At 44.2% G+C, this 21,944-nt stretch overlaps 1 protein-coding gene across 2 annotated transcripts in view; it reads right to left on the bottom strand.

Annotated features, from left to right (window-relative positions):
- Positions 1 to 21,944, bottom strand: part of RHBDF2 (rhomboid 5 homolog 2) — a 354,741-nt gene that overhangs the window by 2,377 nt on the left and 330,420 nt on the right. For both annotated transcript variants that reach the window (XM_086930686.1, XM_086930687.1), the window contains 2 exons: positions 14,374 to 14,474; positions 5,539 to 5,692 (listed from right to left, as the gene is read on the bottom strand). In XM_086930686.1, the coding sequence (XP_086786812.1) occupies positions 5,539 to 5,692; positions 14,374 to 14,474 (255 nt within the window). The remainder of the gene's footprint in view (positions 1 to 5,538; positions 5,693 to 14,373; positions 14,475 to 21,944) is intronic.

Raw genomic sequence — 21,944 nt, 5'->3', positions numbered from 1 at the left:
GAGAAAGAGTCACAAGTCTCAAAAAGCTAATACATGCTACCAGCTTCTATAATCCCAAAAGGGCAATTTTCAGCATCAAATGAAAACAAATTAATTAAGGAAATCCGTTCACGGTTTCTGCATGGCTATGGTATGCTGCGCCCATTAGAGTATTAATGTTCGGCCTTTTTAATAGTCCTACTCACTTGAGTTTTATATTATGTTGCCCTCCTCATGCCTTCTTCATAGTTAGTCAATGGATGGGTTACAAATCTTTGATTGTTTGCTCGTTCAACGGTATGCTGCAGTCAGACATATTGTGTGCTTCTATTTTGAAATTTGATAGGGCTCATTTTTCTTTGCACATGCATAATCATGTTCGCTATACTACAAAATAAAAACAAAGAAATGTGCGTTTCTAAGCTCCACATGGAACAGAACGAGGGGTTAAGCGTAGGGTACACAGGCTGTTAAGAGAAAGCGCAATAGACTGGGTGAGAGCTCTGGAAGGACAATTTAACGAATGGACGACATTACAGAAAGATATATAGGGCAACGCAGAGAAGGATGAATGAAAAAGAAAACAATGGGAAGAAGTTCGAAATGATGGATGAATGGATTGATGGATACAAGGACAGTTGGAAGGATGGAGAGAAGATACGAAGAAAACAGATAGAAAAAGACTGAAATAATGAATTGAGAAGGAAGGAAAGAAGTAAAAAGACATAAGTAAGACAGAGAGAAGTAAGGAAATTCCAAAATTCCATTTGGGGGTAGAAGTTTTCTGAACACCCCATACACAGCTATTTGGAATAGGTTTCAAGATGGGGGTATTTTATTTCCCTGGCTGCTCCCTTGTTCACTCTCTTGATCCCTAGCAGGGTGCCGTATAGTGCAGATGTGTTCCTATGACCATGAAGAGACTAGTCACTGGCTTCTCCCAACGAGTAGCTCGTGAGCTACTGGTAGCTCTCCAGCTACCTGTAAGTAGCTCTCCTTTAAGGAGCTCTCCTTTATGCAGCCAATCCTACTAAATGTAGAAGCTTTTCCTTGCTTGAATAAAAGGTATACCGAAATTGAGATGTATATTTGAGACTAAAATGTATTTCTTTTCAGACTTCATAAATTATATTAGGAGAAAAATGGCTGAATTTCCAAAATATATTTAAAGCTGATATTTGAGTAATACATCATGTGACATTTTGGAGACTTTTTACAAATGTTATACCCTTGGTGCCAGAGGTATTGCTGCTGTGGCTGTTGTGTATTAAACATGCAGAGGCATTCCATATTAACACAGACTTGTTTACTTTACTGCTGTCAACGAAGCCGATCGCCGATAGGGATTTTGCATGTGATGGGCACTGATATAATCTTGCCTGATGTGGTCACAATTACACCAGTAATATTAGTAGCTCTAGATAAGTTGAATTGAACAGAAGTAGCTCTGGTTACAGAAAAGGTTGGAGACCCCCGAGTGCATGAGTAACCCGCCTTCTCTGTACCAATGCCGGTTTAGTGCTCAGAGCTGGGTTTGAAAGAGGGCGCGCGGGCGGTCTGCACTCTTCAGTGACGCAGAGGCCTGTGAGTCTGATGCAGAGGGTCAGTGGGGTACAACAGCACCGACCACAGGCGTCAGCGGCCTTGCCTCACTCGTTACCTTCATCAGTCATCACTCTACCACCCACCCCCTTCCTCATATCTTATTTACGAACAAGCCTCACTTTCATCTCCACAATTCTCTATTCGCCCTCATTTTTAAAATGTTTCTCTTTCGCTCTGTGGCCACTCAGTAAAATAGTTTATGGTATTGTGTGTTTAATTCCTCCACCCTCCTTCCCCTCCCCCCCATCTGATATGTTATTTAGTCTCACTGCTTTCTTAAGCCAATAGCTCCTCCCGGTCACTTTACCCCGTGAGCCTTCGGTTTCCATAACATGAGCTGGGCTATGTTTGGGCTGAGTGAGTGAGTGTCAGGCTCATCCCCCGGGCTGAGCTCCGATGCAGGTGATCCGTACTCCTCCAGCCCCCTCCGCGCCCACGGCTTGGGACAGACAGATTAACAGGAAGAGAATGAGCCGTCTAAAGCCCCGAGGCATCACTTGCTGATACTAATCCCCATTAAAGCCTCCACAGGTGCGTGCCACGGGCCGGCATGTGCACGCGGCGCACGTGGGTGTCCTCGAGGTGGGCAAGCTGCACGGCATGAAGACACCGGGGCCTCTGCGCGGAGGAAACATGTCACTCACCTGTAGCACTATGGGTAACTTCCTCAGAGTTGTGAACAGAAGTCCTGCATCACGAACAACTACTAGAAATACGATTCTAGAAGGCTGCTTGACGTCTTCTAGGGTATTTTAGACATTTTTGGACATTGTTCCGGGACGGTCCCTTTAAAAGCTGTAAATGTTTATCCACACGGTGGCAGCATCCAGCTGTTCATGTTTTTGAGCATAGTTAAATGTGTTAATAAAACAGCCTGTTTTTCTTATTTCCTCTTTTGCATAATTTATTTTTCCTGGGACCCAGAAAAGGGTATCCAAAAAGGGTAAGAATAGAACCTTTCATTGGGCCACTGGGAGCCATAACCCTCCCTTTCAGTATATCCTGAGATGTGGCTAGAACGAATTCGCTTTGAAGGGACTAACTTTACCAACATTAATGACTAAGCAGTGAAAAACGTTCCCAGTGTCAAAATAGTCTTTAAACCTTTTTCCAATCAATATCCCTCATTTCTGTTGCCTCTTGTGCTTAGAAGGCAGAGTCACAGCGGGCCACCCTGAAGAGGTGGAGCTAGACATGGTCACGAAAAAGGCGACTCGCCAAGGGCCCAAAACGATCTCAGAACGAGGCAGCAGGGTCTCAATTCAGGAAGTTATGAGACACCCCTGAGACTTGAATAGGCATGATTTAGACCACCACACTTCTCTTTCAAGGCCACAGAGTCTACGCACATCAGCCAACTTTTGGGATTCTTGACAGCTTAAAACTCTTAAGGTTTAGAGGGCTCATAATGTGTAACATGTGAGCTCCTTACAGCATGTGTGTACTAGTCCTCCCCATATTTGTTCAATCCACAAAAAGATACATTTCCCCTAAACTCTCATCCCTTGGTGTCGAATATGCAGATCCCTGGATGAGGCTTCACAAGACACCTAGTGGTTTGAGGGGCTGGGTCTTTAAGATCCAGACAATTATTTCATGGAGGAAGTCCCTGGTTCACTTTTAAATAAAATGATATGTTATACATACTTAATCTTCTCAGAGATTTCCCCATTTGACATACTGGATGAACCTTAGGGATCCTTATCTATTAGCGGACACCAAATGCAAGATAATCATCAATGGTCACCACAGTGCATCAGTCACTGTTCCCAGTAGAAAAAGGTTTGTTAATATAGGATGCCTCATCTTGAACAGATAGATATTGAAGCTCTCATGTCTTGATGTACTACTAAATCCCATCTGAGAAACCTCACACTTTAATGTACTATATCGCCTGAGCCCTCATATGAAGATTTACCAGATCCCACTTAAATTTGCAACATCCAACATATTACATCTCCTTAGATGAGTCACAGCTGGTTGCTTTTAATATCCTCATAGCCCTCTTTAGGTTACACAAGTATCTCTTTAAATCTCTTTAGATACCCTCAGAAATCTCACCAAGTAACATGTCTGACTTCCCAAGATAACCTAGTCCTTAATTTTGTATGCTTCCTTAGAACATAATGGATTTTGGATTCCAGGACCCCTCAACCTAAACTGTGTGGGAGTCCCTCAGGTCAAATTCTTGAAGCATTTAATAAGAATGGACCATGTCATAGCCTTTCTTGTTTAACACAAGGATTCTCCCAATTTATTAATTATTTATTTATTTATTTTAAGAGTTTTATATAGCGCTGGCTAGACCCGGCAGTATCAGAGCGCTTTACATGAGGTTCCACAAAAATTACATTACAAGATTACATCAGTTCCAATTTACATTAGTTGCTAGACAAACAATTACAAGAGCATAGAAGACGAGATAATTGAAGTGTAGAGGGGAAGGAGGTAAGGGTAAAGGGGTAGGAGGGAGATACTGCAGAAAGACGAAAGGAAAGTCTGTCCAAAGTCCGGCTGGGTAGGTCACGTTCGAGGGGAAGTCCCCAAAACCATCTCCTCTATAGCTATCAGGTAGCTCCACCGGGCATTGGCCAAATAGCTAGGTCTCAATGGGAAAAAAATTTAAAGAAAAATGGAGGGCAAAATAAATGGAGCGAAGAGGGGAGGGGGCAGGGAAGGAGAGAAAGAGGGACTAGGGGGAGAGACAACAAGGAGAGATGAAATGAAATCTTGTCTAAAGGCCGACTGGGTAGGTGACGACCAAGGAGGGAGTCCACGGCCCTTCTCCCCTTAGCTAAACCAGGTAGCTCCATCGGGCATTCGACAAAATAGTTCAGTCTCAATACATTGAGAGAGGAGAGAAGGAGAGACATAACTAGAGGGAGGATGCAGGAAGAGACGACAGGAGAGATGAAAGGAAGTCTGGCTAAAGACAGACTGGGTAGCTTACGTCCAAGGAGGGAATTCCCGACCTTTCTCCCCTATAGCTAAACCAGGTAGCTCCATCGGACATCAGACAAAATAGCTAGATCTCAAATGACGAGAGAAAATTCACAGATAAATAGGGTGGGGACTAAGGGCCAGGACAGGTGAAGGCAGAGGTCAGTAGCAGGAAAGTGGAGAGGAGTAGAGCGGGGAGGGGTAGGGGGAAGGTAGTTCGGTAAAAAGTTCCCATGGATCTGGTGGACTATAGTTGCCAGCTTAGCCAATGTGTGGGTACTCGGCTGATTCTCCGGTGCAGTCTCAGGTACAGTCAGGGTCTTAATGATTTTTGGTTTCCCCATTGTGCTGGCTGGAGTGGTTCTTTGTGTGCGGGGTGTTGCCGGTGCAAACTCTCTCTTCCACGCTACAATGGTATCCATTATATCCCTCGATATCTGATGAGTTTATATCTCAACATTGAATTTCAAGTGCATGCAAAACGTTCTATCTATACTTCAAGTGATTTGGACTCTTGAGTGAATGGTAGCAAGATAATACTTTTTTAAACATGTGTAGTTGACTTAACAATGCCTTCATAGTAAACAGGAGCTTCTGCATCCTATAGTGCACTGGAGAAATCTACATCTTATTAAAAAAAAATATAAATATAGCTACTCGTTTCACTCAGCCATTGATCATGGGGCCCATTGTTCCCTCATCTTGTGCTCTATGTGAGTGCTTTTAGATCCCAGGTGTTATTCATTTGAAAAACTAGAATATGTTATTCATTTGAGGTACTAGAATACACATACGCATCCTCACCCTTTGACCTGCTAGGTGTTCAAAATGTGTTGTGACTCTAATGTTGTAGATCTCCCCATCACACTAACTCTTGGTCTGTTAGGAGTGCCTGAATGCTTGGTCTACCTTCACGTTCCATTAAAAGTCCCCAGATCTTTCACCCCTTGTGATCACCCTCTTCCCATGCCTCCTCTAAGCTCACGTCACCCTCCATGCTCCGAGAAGCCTTACCTCTGCCCTGTATGGCAGGAAGAGTGCACTGGCTAGGTTACCAGTAATCCCACTGAGGATGTAAATGATGGAGATTCTTAGCCAGCCCGCCAGCTTCTCAAGATCCCTGAGCACCGTCATCTGGAAAATTACAGACACCAAGCAGTGGATGATCCTATAGGAACCAAAATAAAATTACTTGTCATTTAAGAAGTTACGCCTATATCCTGTCTCCTCCTAACAGACTAAAATGGTCCATCTAGACTGTGGCTTTAGCCGACATCCACAGTTGTGAACCCTGAATTTCCCCTAGTCATCTGCAAACACTCTCCACACACCACAAAGAACAAGCAAGGCCCCTGCCTACACTTCCCACAAAAACAAGTTTGGGGTGATTTGATGACTGAGATATCACAACTACAGCTGTCACACTGAAACATCTTTACAAACAATATTTTACTTTAGGACGGTTACAAAATTAAAAAAAATATATTTTATTTACGTTTTTAGTTGCATAAAACAAACATTTACACCATAAAATTAATGAGGCAAATCATTATTTTCTGCAGTAGGAATCAGAGTACACAGTAGTAATTTATCAACCAGGGAGAGGAGTTGGCGTAACGTCTAGGGTGGTCGACTTCGGAGCTGGTGAACTAGGTTCCAGTCTCGGCAGAGACACGCAACATCCTGTGATTCTGGGCAAATCCCTGTGCCTAACAAAAATGAATGTGTCCTCATGTAAGGCAACTGGTGCTCGTGTAAAGTGCTCTGATACCCGAAACCTTCGGGTCAAGTTTGCGATATATATCAAACTCAATATAAAAATTATATATGTACGCAAACAGTGCAGTTGAGCTCACATTCGCTCCTATAATTATGATGGGAAGTTGTGGGTTGCATGATGTGTTGTTTTCCACCAAAGGACCTCACAGTTTGAGTATTGAGGACCTAGGGGATCCTCCAAGGTCCCCATATGTGAATTTCCAAGGGAAATGTATGTTTTTGTGCACCACCATTTCGGCAGGCATACACTGATCCCGAGGAAAGGACATAGCAGATTCCCCCACTCCCTAGCAATATCTTACTTCGCAATCATCAGTCACTGGGAGCATAAAGTGAGTTTGCATCTGATAGATCAACCTCATTAGGAACACCCAATTGAACAAAACTGTGGCGCTGTTGGGACAGCTACACCAAGAATCACAGCAAGTTCATCTCCTATTCTAATTCCATAGGATTTTATGACCCTGCAATCCCAAATCGTGAGTTGGAAAGTGCCCCAGATTCATACATTTCAGCCATCTGCCAGATGGTGCAAGTTCCATCTAGTAAAACATAGTCCTATTATTGTAAGCTTTATGTAGAATTTTGAGCGGTATCAATTGTATGCTTGCTTTAATTGTTACTTCCCTGGGATGCCTGCTAATCTACTGCCTGCAGGGGGCGATGTCTCCCACCAACACGTCTCTGATGCATTGCTTTATTTAGTAGGCGGATGCAGCACCACTATTCAATTTCTCAGATAATGCCTTGCATTCCAAAGGGATGTCTACTGCATGCTCTAGTTGTATACATTTAAATGCTTGAGAGGTGTTCAGTTTGTAAACATCCTGCATTTGGTCAAATGGCATCAAAGCGTCCCTGAACAGATCACTGGCTCTGGAGATGCCTGTATCATTCCCACTAAGAAAGGATTTTACTTTGGACACATTTCCCAATAAGGAGCCCACCCTTATTGAGCATTTTATTTGTAAACGTTCTGCACCAGTCTGTGCACGTCATTATTTTGGGCCATATATTAAATATCAAAGGCATAGTCATTCCCTTAGATTATGTAAAAAGGAAATATTTGGAACCAAGACTCTTCACATTTGCTCTGATAAGGCTTTAAAAAAAATATATATTTGATGAGCACAATTTGGGGGTTTGGGAGTTACTGAAGTCCAAGCAACTGTTTTTTTTGAGACCATACCCTAGGTCATTACCGTATACAAGGTAAATTTGTTTATTTAATTAAAAAAAAAAACCTGAAAAGTGTTTTCCCTTTTTTCAATCCAGAACAATTAGATTGTACTACATGCAATTTCATGTTTAAGCCTAGACCCAACTTGTAGGATTGGAATCATGCCATACCTGAAAATCGAATACAGCGAGGAGGGGGAGAAAAAATTAAATTAAAAAGGATGTCATCTGCACAGAGAGAGATCCGATCCTCTCTATTGGTATCCTTCTTGAATCCCCTTATTTAGGGTGCAGACCTAATCCAACAAGCGAAGAGTTGAGAGAGGGCATCCACACCTTGTGTTTCTCTCCAGAGCAAAAGATTCAGATAGCTTTCCATTCCCTTTTATCACTACCACAAATGAGAGGTTCGCCCAGACTCTGATCACTGGACCCACAACCAAAGTATTCAAGAGCTAGAGACCATTATTGCCAGGCAATCGGATAAAACTCTTTTTTCCACATCTAATGAACAAATCCCAAAGGGTTTGACTTGTCCTGTCCAACCAATTGTGGAGTCTGTGTAGGTTAAATTTCGTGGACCTTCCGTGCATGAAGTATATTTGGTTCATGTGCATTAGAGTCACAATGAATTTAGGAGGCTTATTGCCGTAATTATAGCAAGTACTTTCATCTGCATATTAAGGAGTGGAAACTGACGGTATGAGGAGCATTGTGACCTAGGTTTGCTATTCTTGTGGCGTGGGTAAGGTCGCCTGGTAGTTCTCACATTTTGCATGCCTCCTGGAACATGTCCAGTCACAGGGAGTCCTAGTCTGTATACCAGCCACTAAAGGAAATCGTCCAGTAGGCTGTTAGGGCCCGGAACCTATCCAACCTGCGGCTGTTGAATGACGTCTGTTATTTCATTACTCCCTAAGTCTACGGCTTCCCTACCCTCCCCAAGAATATTTTGGAAGCCGTAAGTACTCTGGTGAGGTAGAGCGCTTCTGTTCCTCATGTTTCCCTTGCTGCATGTAGTTCTTATAATAACAGGCAAAAGTGTGGTCTATGCACCCGTCTGTGGACACCATCACCCCCTCGCCACCAATAACTTCTCTTACCCTCTCATCATCGATTACTTCTCCAACCCACCTATCCAGCCATGCCAGGGGTTGGCTTGACTTAGTCCCCTCTTGATGTAGTTTATTTTGTGTATTTATTTAACATGTTCTGGCATGGAGTTCTACCTCATCCCTGTAGGCTACGCGGGCCAGTCTCCGCTGCCTAGAACCTCTCTCCATCTGACAGTTGCTCAAGAGTCTCTCCAACTTGGATTTGCTCCCTTCCAAAGCATGAAAGTTAGCTAGTCTCACCCTTTTTTGACACCCAAATCTGTCTTGGGCTGGGCCTTTCAGCGCAGACTTGGACACCTCCTATCGCATGATGCGTGATTGCACTGATCCCACGTTCTCTTTAAAGTAATTATCAGTCGCTACTGTTGAGGCTGGACAGCCTCCCCATGTCTGAATTCCCATGCGTCCAGGCGCCCAGTGTGCCTATCATTAGTATCGGGGGGAATGGCCACAGACCCCTCTCACCAAGTAATAAACCCTCTGAGTTTTGTGAATCTCAGCCATCTGAATAAAATAAAATAAAATAATAGTCCAGTCAAGAAAATGAGTCAAGGGCTCCAAAGGAAAATGGGTACTGGCGATGGGAGGCATGCTGTAGTCCTACACTGGTTTACCCCAGGGCTTCTATTTACTGGGCCAATCCAATCAGATATACTTATTATTTGTGACGTCAATTGGTATATCTTAACTGGTCTACTAGACGTTCTTAAATATCTTGCTTATAATTTGCAGGGAGGGAGGTGTTTCCAAAAGCAGGAAGCGTGCTTCATCAAGAGTATGTTTTTGTATTTTTGGAGGCTTGGCAGGGCATACACATTAAATACAGTTATAACTGTTTTGCCTCATGTCCCATATATAACCATGTAGAACATGAGAGGGTCAATCTATTTTTCTTTCACTAAAAAAAGGGGTGGGGGCACTTTCTTGCCAAGATTCGAACTCCTCTGGAGTCGCAGATTGTAATGCTCGTGCACGGCCACTGGTAAGAGCGGTTGGGCGGGGTAAGTCGGCATATGATGGGAGAAGTAGAATTAAACTTAAAAAAACAGAAAACCACTTACATTGTGCTCGCCCCATCGCCAACTCAGTGATGCGGTGAAAGCAAGGTGTTTTAAAAAAAATAATAATAATTTACGACTCCTGTCATATGTCGACTTACCCCGACCCCCAACCGGACCCACCAAACCGCCCCACCGCTCTTACGTGTGCCGACCGCTACTATCAAGGTGCATTTAGGGTGTGAAAGAAAAAAGTTTCAGGGCTGTGCATGACCTTGAGCTGTGAAGGGAACATAAGCATGTATAATCTAGTCTCAGCGTCTTCTTTTCTTATTCACATCTTTGATCGATTTCTTCTGCATCTGAAATACTCTGGTATAATCCATGAAAAGATTTCACAGTTTGATCATAGAGTAAGTTGATCCTTTATCCTGGATGCTTTTGAAAGCAAATCTCTGTTCTTGTAATTGTGAAAGTGCACAGTGAGGGGGTATAGCGGGCAATCTGGAGGAGGATAGGAGGGGTTGTTAAATTCCTTGGTGAGCCGATTTAGGCAACCTGTAATTACAGGTGTCTACTATCTGGGCAGAATAAGTGGAAGACCCAGATTTGACTTATGGCAACAATTTAAAAGCTATAGTTAAACATAAAGGATTGAAACTGCAATGCAAGTAAATGCCACGCCATTGTTAGGTTCCAGACGAACAGCTTGGATATCAATGCACTAACAATTGATCCTATTTTGCAAAAGGATTGGCAGCAAATACAAAAATCATCAATGGGAAAATTACCCAACGTTATTTTGTGAACCTTAATATCCAACTCCAAAAAGATACTGTGAATTATCTAGTCCTTTTTCACATTATAAAGACTTTGATTAATAGGGGCAAGGCAATGCCCACTCAAAGTACATTGTGGAGAACCGCAACTATGGTGAAACTGAGCTATGTTCAACTACAGCCAAAAAGCAGTAACTAGAACATTTGACTTAGATACATTTTGGGAATGTGGAAGGATGCAATGGAAGGAAAGCTATTGATCAGGCTAAGAGAACCTACAGTGCAAATTGCACTCTGGAGTATTTGTACCTGGGAATCCAACAGATCCGAGGAACAGGATTACAGATGTCTTTGGAAATACAATTTGTACCATCCAGATGAGAATTAATACGATATCGCAAATGCGACTTGTAACTAAGACAGGCTGAGGGAAGGTAGATAAACGTATCCCTTGTAAGTAAAACATCTTGCCACCCCTCACATTCTCCCTGTAAAACCAGAGGAAATTGATACCACTGTTTGGGGGACAGGTGTGCCATGATACCATTTAACATTGTGCAAATACCCTCTAGTGGATTAGTGTCCAAACAGGAAACACTGCACACTTTTTGGTTGCAACATGGTGCCATTAGGACTATGACAAGTAATGATCACATCATTATTCACACCATTAAGTAAGCCTCCTTAGACACTAAAACACAGTGAGCTATCTACCAAACTATGTAGCCCAGTTCTTGGATAAAATTGTTTAAACAAAGAAGATTGCAACTCTGCAGCTAGGCAAGATTCAAGCCTCAGTTTTCGTGTTAGTAGACTAGAAAACCATGTTTGACCTTATCGACCAGGAGATCCTACCTCAGAGATTTTGGAAGAGCTGGGTCAGACTATTCTGGGCAAACAGAATATTATAGTTCCCCAGGATATTATTAGCATTGTGTGGAAGGCCACAGAGCTTCCCAGTTCCATTGTAAAATTAACACTGATTATCCCTCCAGCCCTTACACCATCTCCTCTACTCCCCACACAAACTCTTAGTAGGTAGGAGATGGGAATCCTTGGCCAACCTGCAAGACTAACATGGATGCCCTCAGCCACATGTGCATCAGACACTCTCCTTTGTTTTCTTCTTGCAGACACCAACCTGCCTTAATCACCCAATTATTATCGGACCATTCACACTCCTTCTGAAATGGTCCATCTAGGTCTGACGAAACGAGGCAAATCGCTGAGTCACTTAATGCTGGGTAGCGGTATGAGGAGGCGCTTATTGCATTCATTGCCTTACTTATGCGGTCAGTCCTCTGGCCTCCAACTACCCTTCCATCTGACTCTAACACCCCAATGATCCATTGGTGCTCCATTCCCCTTACTTTTCTTCCCCATGGACTCAAAAACTATTCTTTCCTTTGTGAACCAGTTACAGATTTTCTCTCTTGAATGAATCATGAAATAAGAGTAGAAGAGTTATCATCATGCCCACCCTTAAGGTATTGCATTTTTTTATCAATAGCTTCAAGGATTACCCCTACATAATTTGGGAAGGAGTAACATCACTGTTGGCCCTACAGCTTTCTGTAGGGTCGCACCCAAACATTTTGCCTTCCTCCTCCCCTTTTACTGAATCCGCTTTTGCTGGCTCCTGAGCACTCAACACTTTAACCTCTTCCAAGCGTTGGACGGCCCCTGGCCATCCGACGTCACGGTGAGAGAGTGCGTACCGGCTGTCCGATCTGCGCATACGTGGAATTCGCCCACACGGCGGCAAAATGTGCACAGTAGCGAAGAGGTTAACACCGCCAACCAGTGCTAAAGTGTGTCTGCTCCGTACTCTAAACCTTGTAACATTGGCTTATCCACAATTGGCACATTTAATTTACTTATAAATCCCTAGTAAAATGCACTGTATGTGCCCATGTCCTGTATATTAAATGCTACTGGTGGGACTGAAACACTGATTGTGCCACCTACTTCAAGAACCTTTTAAACAAGGCTCAGACCTGCCACTGAAGAGTCTCTCATAGGTTTAAGTGTAATTTCCAATTGGGAAAAGATAGAGATGTGGGTGGTGAAGTCTGATTTCAAATTGTAAGTCTGAAAATGGCACTTTTAGAAAGTTGCCTTTTTTTACTTTAACCATTCTGTGGCTGTCTCTGAATACACTTCTGGGTTCAATGACAGCTGGGCTAGGTGCATTCCCTCCAGACAGTCACAAAATGCAAGCTGGGGTGTGACATTTGCATCCTGAGGGCCCATCACCAAGCTGATGGGCCTCCCTGAGCTAGATTGGGAGGGAAGAGCTGACGCTTGCACCCAAATAGGGCTGTGCTTGTCACCATACAAAGAGCTGCATACCCCCAGTTGTAAGTCTGGAGCACAGGCAAACTAGGACCTTGTGATCTTCAAAGGCCTCTTTGAAGTCTACCCCACTTCAAAGGCAAATTTGGGTATAAGTACCACTAAATCAGAATTTTGCTGAAAACAAAGACATTCTGCTGGGAAGAAGAGCTGCTCTGCTGTGTTGGCCTGCCACTTCTTGCCTGGGAGCTAGAGGAACTGGACCTGGTGTCTACATCCTTAAACCCAAGATTCTCCAAAGGCTTGTTGGCTTGCCTCCTGTTCTATGAAGTCTCAGGGTCTCAAAAGACTTCTTGCAAACTCTGTTGGTGTTGCTGGACTCTGCCATCTGTGAGCTCTACCCTTGCCTGAGATACCCCCTTCTAGTTCTTGGCCTCAGAAGTCAGTTCTGCAGCATTTTCTTCAAAACTCGACACATTGACCCCTTTGCGCTGATAGGAACGGACACAGTGCCCTCCACTGCAGTGCCAATACGATGATGATGCGGGTTTGGACTGCGAGGTTTGAGGACGGCGCAGTGCCGATCTGAAGAGATCGCTGTGAGGCTCAACTTCAATGTGACGCCGATTCTTCGACACTGACTGGAAGGCTCGACTGACGCATCAACATTATGGCGTGAATCGCAATTGTAGCAGAGAGTCCTAAATGCTGACTCTTGCCCTGTACAAAGTACTATTTCAGCAGGCCCTGCATGGGTACAGTAGCAGGCAAGTCCTCCATCACAGTGCGCCTGAACTTTGGATTTACCCCAGACCAGCACAACCTTAAGTACGTTTTTAGCGATATTGACTTTTAAGCACTGTTTCTGGATTTAATCTTTAAAAATTAATATCTCGAGTTATTGTTATTGATTTTTTTTGTCGTTTTGGTCCTGTTTTACTGGTGCAGAGTCTTTTGTGATGTTTTCACTGTGTTACTGTAATTAAAGTGTTGCAGAAGTACTTTATTCATTGCCTCTTAAGTTAAGCCTGACTGTTCTGTGCCAAGCTACCAGAGGTTGAGCACAGGTTAATTTAGGTTGTGTATCAGACTTACCCTGACTAGGATTGTGGCTCCTGCTTGGACAGGGTGCATACAGCGCCTACCAGAAACCTCAATTTGTAACAATCACTCTGTCACAAGCATGTTGATGTTGGAAGGTTTTGATGTAATACAAAAATTATTGGATAAAATGATCAGTCTTCAGCGAGTAATCTTTCAGTTAGGTAATTCAGATCTGAAAGGCTCAAGCCTCAGACAGCAGAGCTGCATACTAGGTTACAGATCTAACAGATGCAGGTAGCCAGACACTCATTCCTCTTTGAAATACACAAATCGAACGGGCAGAGGCTCCCAGACAACATGGCTGGTCCCATTTAACTTATCTCTTCAAACATCACCTCTATCTCTCTAAATGCACAACTAGCATTCCCATACATCACACACTTCACATATGAAATCTATATATTCTATATATTCTATATATATTTATATTCTACACATTCCCCCACTATGTGGGAATGAATAATGATAGAAGCCAGAGACGAACCAGCGTTGTACTATGAAAAGATCTGCACAAGTATTTTTCTGGCCAACAGTTCCTTCTCTCCTGAAGCTCCACTCCTATTTGCCATCTATACCTGCAGACTGTGATAAGCCACATACCCTGCATGCAGAAATAGTGACAACCAGAGACGGTAGAACTGGTCTGGGATTTCTGGATTGAGGAATGGTAGCAGGCCGCAGACTTCATCCAGACAGTGAACCTGCAAGGGCCAGGAATACAATGGGTTAAATGGATCACTGGACCTCTGGTAGAGGGTAACTTTGCCACTGAAAGCAAAGCATCTACAACAGTAAGAATAATAATTGGCAAGAATTTGCAATACACATTAATGTTCTGACTGATGCAAGTCCTTCATGATTATCATCTGCAAGAATACGATGAGAGAATAAGACAGACAATAACATATGCAATAATACTAACGAGAAACTGTACACAAAAAACATGTGAATATTAAAGTCTGTGTAGCTGATATACTCTCTACAGACAGTCTTGTGTTGCGTATCTGAGGCTTATTTTGACAACAGCTGATGGTTTGACCTCCTCATTGTTTTTCAATCCCTGAAGTGTTCCAGCATAAAGAACAACTGTGGTAGGTAAGGGGCTCACAAGAGATTGCAGAAGCGATCAGTACAACTTCTACAGACCTCAGTGTAACAACCGTAAAAGTGTTAACAGTTGCATGAACATTTTAATGAAAGTTACAAGTGCATCCCTGTGTTGTTTTACAAATACAACACTGGGAATGGTTCTACCAGCCATGGGTAGTCACTACAGTCTTGATTCCACTGAGGCGCTCTATGTTTTTTTAGAGTTCCGTCATACATCATAAGGTAGTGGTGGCCAGTGTGCACAGCCAAAGTATATCTCCACCCATAGATGTAGGTGCCAACCGCCCCCTCACCAGGCTATGGGGATACACATGGTTCGTATCAGCTGAAAGTGTAATCAGAAGCACAGGCCTTTTTACCTACATCACTGGGAGAGGTTTCACCCAAACCTTCTCATATAAAATGGGGTACTTTTCCTTTCTTGTAAACCGGGTCGGTTTCGTTACTATGCAGACCCACGTGCTATTTCACCGCCTCTATACCTCCTCGGGGCAGCACTGCAGGCCTCAACTTTACATTGTTTAAGTCATACCATTTATCTACCAAGCCTGGCATCCATCGTGTTTTATTACGATCTTTGAATCCTACTTTATATTCAGTCTTTTACAAAACGAGGTGGATGCACCTTGCCAGTTTTCGCCTATATAGCCTTGAGAAAGTCATGGTACTGATCAATAGTACTGACGAAACAAGTGTCGGCTGTTTCTTGTCAACTCTACTCTTATGATGGATCTTCAAATAAAGAAAATGAAAACATGAAGTTTTTTGCTCTTCTGTCCTGTCCGAATGTGAATACTACAGGATATTTATAGTTTGACTGTTGCTCATTACAGTATGACTTATTACTCATTTATGCTTACATGTGCTTTAGGAATGTGCTCTCCCTGACCCCTCTTTTGCAGTCATATAAGTGCCAATCTTCGATTGGCAGTAGTCTCTCTTGGAAGTGAGTGACAGTGGTCTATGTAGCACTCCGTCTTAAAAAACGTAAGATTTTATTATTAATCCAGCACTACTGTCTATTCAAAATAATCTGTGCAAGTGCGTTTTTTTCCATTTTGGAAGCACCACTACCGATCTCCTGTGTTACAGCTCCAATTGTGGATAATCCCTGGTGCCCTGGGCCCAATAAAGTGTATTTGTGTACTTCAGGTGAAGTTCTACGGCCAGATTAACTAGACCTGGCAATTGTCTAGAACTCTAGAGGAGGCTCCGCTGCTTGATATGAGAAGAGGAGCGGACCTCTTCCCAAGAAGACATGAAGCAATACCCGGAGGACTAAATCCTATGAGGAGGTCATTGTAAAGCACCACAGAACATGTGACATCCCAATTGACCAGAAATGAACTGCAGACATCAGCTTTGCAAGAAGGTCGGAGATCTGTAGGTGACACTCCAGGATTTTAAGCGTGGTGAGTGTGCATGACGCTAATACAAATAGCACATAACTTCCATCCAAAGAGAAGCAAGGGGCGTCATTACCTTTCACTCTGACCTCAAGGCAGGTGCCCTAATTCCAGAACCGTTGGAATGGTTGTGCTATTCCTTACAGTTCGAGGCCTATCGCAGTAGAAACGCAAAATTGGTAAATCCCATTCCATCAGAGCCTACTGAAAGCTGGTGGGTCACTTGTATCTCATGGGCACGTCCGCTACTTCAAATTTCAACTGCAACCAGCAATTACATGCGATATCGGGACCTGAGGTTTTGCACCCAAGGTGGTGCTAGCTTGTTTTCAGTACTTTGGAAATTTGGACTTTTGAAACCGGTTCAGGAGTAACACTTTGAACTGTGTCCTGCGCCTACCGCCCCACCACTGTCGCACACCACCAGAACACAGTGACTTCAGAGTAATCATTTTAGCTCCCTACGACCTTCATTTTGCATTTGCAGGATTTTTTGTTCACTTTTGATTGGCAAGTTAGTGGGTGTTAACATTTTAAATTTTGTGGTGAATTATATTTTTGCATCTTTTCTGCTAACCCCGCATACATCCACTAAGTTAACAGTCTTTGGACTCCAGGCCACTGACAAAGTAGGCGAAGAGAATTCTTATGAGACTTAACTCTATGCATTTGTTTTTTTTCCATATATGTTTTTATTAATTTTTAATTCTCTCTTACATATTAGTCATGAGCCTCTTGTGACATGGATGAGACTTACATCTTTGACATGTGTAAACAAACAATTCTTCCATTATTTTTGCAAAGTTGTTTGAACACCTGCGAGTGACAAATTTGAAACTTTATGAAACAACAAAACCTTGTGTAGATTCCGGGGGGGGGCAGAGTACTACAGATGGGTTTGAGTCGGGCAGCAGAGAAAGCGTGCTAGATATGGGTGTAATCTACGAGGTACGTGTGTTGCCGCACTTCACTTGTTTGAAAGGACTTTTTGTACGTCATTAGCCAAGCAGGCAGTCGATTCCAGTGAAAGGCTTCTCCAGCGGCCAAGCAAGGAACCCAGACTGTTACCTAGGCTTTAGCGATAAGTCCCACTCTGCGCTATTGGAGAAGTGATGTTGGAGTGTGGTCATCAGCCCGGGAACAATGGGGCATTTATTTATGTTTGTGCCGGGGCTTGTTGCAAGCTGTCTATGGGCGTAAAGTCAAGTGTCATCATTGGTTTGGGCTTTATAGCGAATGAGTAGTTCCTACCATTCTTGTGACATTCTAAGGCCTCTGCCTTCCTCACGTCTGAGCAGTGTGCTCTTGGATTCCGCCCAGGAGACAGCCGAGAGATGACCCATCGGTGCTCTGGGGAGAAGGGCACAATGGCTTTCTATTATTGGGTTATGAAGCGCATAGCAAATGTCTGAGTTGAATCTAGGAAGCAATGGTTTTGTGTTTCTCAGACACTTGAACAGGTCTAGAGCACAGACCTCTCAGCTGCGTAAGTTACTCAGTCCAGATAGCTGGCTCATCGGGTCTGTTGTGCAGCCTAGAAGCATTTTAAGTTACCTGTGGCAGTGCCAGAACGTGTTACCTGTCTGCATTTAGTTGGGGGCATCTGTTTGTTAATGGTCTTTGGAGTTTGGTACGCTTTCAGATGTATGCAGAATTTGATGAGTTTGATCCTGGCTTTTGGGTACAGCGACAGGGTGTGCTAGTATTTGGTCCCATTTATTGTTATTGAACTATATGCCCATCTCTGTCTCCCATTTATCATGCAGTGTGTCGAGAGGCCACACAGTGTAAGATTTGAGTGCCTTTGTTAATCATTGTATGAGATGTTGGCTCACGGTGTGTACCGTTTACATCATCTCGAGTGTAGGCGGCTTGTCGTCTATGACATTCGAACCGGAAGAATTAACAGTCTATGGTAACTTAGATGAATGACCTGTATTAGTCCAGGGAATGGACAGACAGCATGACCCACCGGCTGGAAAGTCTGGATCACCCTGGTCATTGAACATCACGCTAGCATTGTTGCAGTATTATCTGAAAAAGCAAAGCCAAAGGAGTTGGGAGGCAAGAAAATTGGACTAAAATGTTGATAGCCCCCAAGCCGTCCATGTCAATGGGCCATCTCTTCTTAGCAAGCACCATTCTCCATTGGCCATTGTTACAAATCAATTTCCTTCCCAGAGTGTCTACTGAGCCGTGGAACTTTGCAAACTGGTATAGGGGCAGGTTGGCGAAGTATCAAAGAAAGCGAGGGAGCATTATCATCTTAGAAAGGGCAGTTCTGCCCATCACAGATAGCGCCAACATCCTCTGGAACACATGGCTCCTAAGAACAGCAACAGTGCGCTTGGTCGTCATGGTAAATGAGTATACTCAGATATCTCAAAGTGTGATGTTGTCAGTGGAGAGTGCTACCTTCCGAGTCCAATTTGGTCTCCAAGTCTGCGTATATTAAGGGAAAAGGCAAGATTTCTGGCAGTTTACACGGAGATCAGAAACTTTACGAAAGGCCTCAAAGGCCTCTGCGATTGCTATATGGTTCTGTGTGACAATCTTTAGGTACAGAGCATGGTGTATGCATAGAGCAAGACAAAGTGTGTTCTATCGCCCAGCAGTCTATCCCATGTTCTTTCCCCAAGGTTCAGGTAAATGGTTATATGGTGAGAACAAAAAGAAGTGGCAAAAATGGACAGCCCTCCTTGGTGCCCCGACCAATGGGTATGGGATAAAAAAATGTAGTGTGCCCGACATGGGCCCATGCAGAGGGGTGTGCATAGAGTAGCTGAGTATTTTTCAGCATGTAGTTGCCCAGGTCTATCCATGAAGCAATTCAAAGAGGTAATCCCAGCTAAGAGAATCAAACGCCTTTTCCATTTCAAGCACTAGACATGCTGATCTTGATAGGCATGTGGTGCAAATTCCATGACACGGAATTGGGGCCGAATATTCAAGGCTGTGCTCCTTCTGGTACGAAGCTGTTCTTGCATGGGTGAACAAGCTGGAAATGTAGAGGGAGCAATCTTGTGGCTAGAATCTTGCTCAGGATCTTGTAATCCATGTTTAGGATTCAAGCAGCCAGCAAGACCCTTCCTAGAGGCTTCCCTGCCTCGCTTCATGAAAGACCAGTAGGGCCTTGCGTCGTCATGACCCATAGGTCTAATGCCTCTGTCCGCGCAGACAGTTCTCTATATAAGGCGAGGATACTTTAACATGGTTATTTTCAAATCTTTAGGTAAGGTAAGGGGTCTCCACAGTTCAGGGCCAGCTGGCATCATAGTCCAATGTGGTGGCCTAAGGTGTTGCCAGCACTGGCCCACATACACACTAGTGTGGGGAGAGTTCCACAGGTAGCATGTGATTGTTAAGGAAGATGACAATGACCTTGACTCTACAGCTGGGAGGCCCAGGGGATGCTGAGGGCAACCAGGAGCCGGATACAAGCTGTCGCACGATGGATGTTTAGAGCTGGTGTCTGGCGGGAGCACCAACAAGCCTTGGCAAGGGCAACCCACACAGAAGGTCAAAGAAGGTCACAGTTCGAACCAGCAAGCTCCAGGAGACTCACCAAAGCAAGGAGAGTCAGGGAAAGCCTGGAGCAATCAGGGAAGCCCAAGAAAAGCAATGTTGACCCTCAAGTAGACTCACAGCCAGAGTCACAGAAGTCGCGAGACGACCTCGAGCGCTTTCACCAAACAGCAGTACACGGAGCACTCGGTGCGAGAAGGCAGAAGTTCTTGGTAGGAAATGGTGCCAGCGGTTGCGGCTACACGGAGCCCAATGCTCGGAAAACGCTAAAAAGCATATGCAACAGAAAATTAGAGCAGTGCACAGGGGTACGGGTATTGCAACCCCCTCGAGGGATTATGTCCTCAAACTTGGTGAGAGGGCAGCTTGGACCTCGCGGGACGTAGAAACTCACCTCCTGCATTGCTGGAGCCTTCGGAGTCCACAGGAACTCAGGAGCAGCGGACTGGTCAGGTGCGATGTGGTGCCTACGAATGCAGGAGTGACTCCTTCACCCCAAGGCAGATAGCTTCAGTTGTCCTTGATGCTTCACAGATCCTGCATGGAGCCTGTATTGTGCATGGGCACAGACGATGCTTTGGATGGAGTGGGAGACTATGTCGGGCCCAAACGAAGTCCAGCGAAGTCTAGAGTGTTCAGATGGTTGAATGTCAGTGGTTTCTGGTTCAGAATCTTGTCTACATCGAATCTAGGATCCTACAGCCAGGAAAGCCCTTTTGTACCCACGGGAGAGGGTTTGACAGATTCAGGGGACCCTCCCAGGGGAGGGTCTGGACAGTGGTGAGGTTACTCCGATGTCCCTTGTAAAGTTTTGCACCAAAGCAGGAGCCAACGGCTCCCAGGACTGGTTTGAACTGGACTATGCACAGGGATACCAAATGTGCCCCTCATGCAGACTTTCGGTCATTGGCAAGCACACGCACCTAGCCCTAATACACTAAATCCTGTCTGGATAGGATGCCTATTATTCCACCTTCCTCTGCTCGAGCTTGGCTCAGCAGCAGGAGGGCAGAAATTTTTCTCTGGTCGGCAGCAACCATTTTGTGCTACCCGGAACTAGAAAAGCTGGTACCGGGAACACCATGGACCCAACGAAGCTTGCTTCCTAGGGGTGGAATCACACCTACCACCATGGTTACCAGTGTGGGTGTATGATTCCAACATGTCTGACACCAAACACGATAGGGTTTCTTTCAGCTGTTTTAGAGTTGGTCATCACGCGGTCACATTATGCCACTCTATAGGTCGTAAATGGCTGCTTCACTAACAATCCGGGAGAACGAACTCCGTAGGCTGCAGGGGTGTCCTGCTCATGCAGTGGCACCCTCTCATTTAGAACCAAGCACCCTGCCTTCAGGAATGTTGAGGCCTGCTATAGGGGTGACATAGATTTTAGGTGTAGTGACCCTTAGATATAGTAAACCTAGATCCTAAGTAAGTGATGCATTACCAACGTACACAGGCTGCAATAGCAAGCCTGTAGTTCCATTTTGCATGGCCTCTCATGGGTGGCATAATACATGCTTCAGCCCATGGGAGGCCTCTGGGGTACCCATGCCCTTGGTACATGGGCACCATATACTAGGGAATGACAAGGGTACCCCAGTATCAAATCTGGAGTGTCCCTAAGTACATAACATAACAGTTTAGGGAGAAAGCAGATAGACTGGGGTCCTGATTACCAGGATCCCAGTCAGACTAGTCAAAAACAGTATCACATTTAGCAAAAAGTAGGGGTAACCATAAGAAGCAGATCTTACTTTCCTACAATCACCTTGTTTAAAACATGCAACTATTTATCAAAATGGTGTAGGCCTCTGCCAAGTGATTTTCTAGCAAAGCAACTGCAGTAATTAGCTAACCTATCTCTTCCATCTATGATGTCAGCTCCATGGTTATGGAATGTTGCTGTTTGAACTCCAGGGTCAGTTGGTGTATTTCCCTGGAAGCTGTGGAGAAGAACGGTCAATAAACTAAGTGCTCTTACACTTACCTGCTTCTGTGTAATCAATTCAGCAACATTTGTTAATAAGCTATGTAACTTAATTTCATTTAATTTCCTTTGGCATATTTCCAAATCATATTCACTTTCATACAAGCAGACTCTGTTAATTTAAGAACAGTTACATT

The sequence above is a fragment of the Lissotriton vulgaris genome, chromosome 7 (genome assembly GCF_964263255.1).
Source record: "Lissotriton vulgaris chromosome 7, aLisVul1.2, whole genome shotgun sequence".
Taxonomy (NCBI): Eukaryota; Metazoa; Chordata; class Amphibia; order Caudata; family Salamandridae; genus Lissotriton; species Lissotriton vulgaris.
The sequence above is the reverse complement of the archived record's forward strand: the minus strand, read 5'-3'. Positions and strand labels throughout refer to the sequence as shown.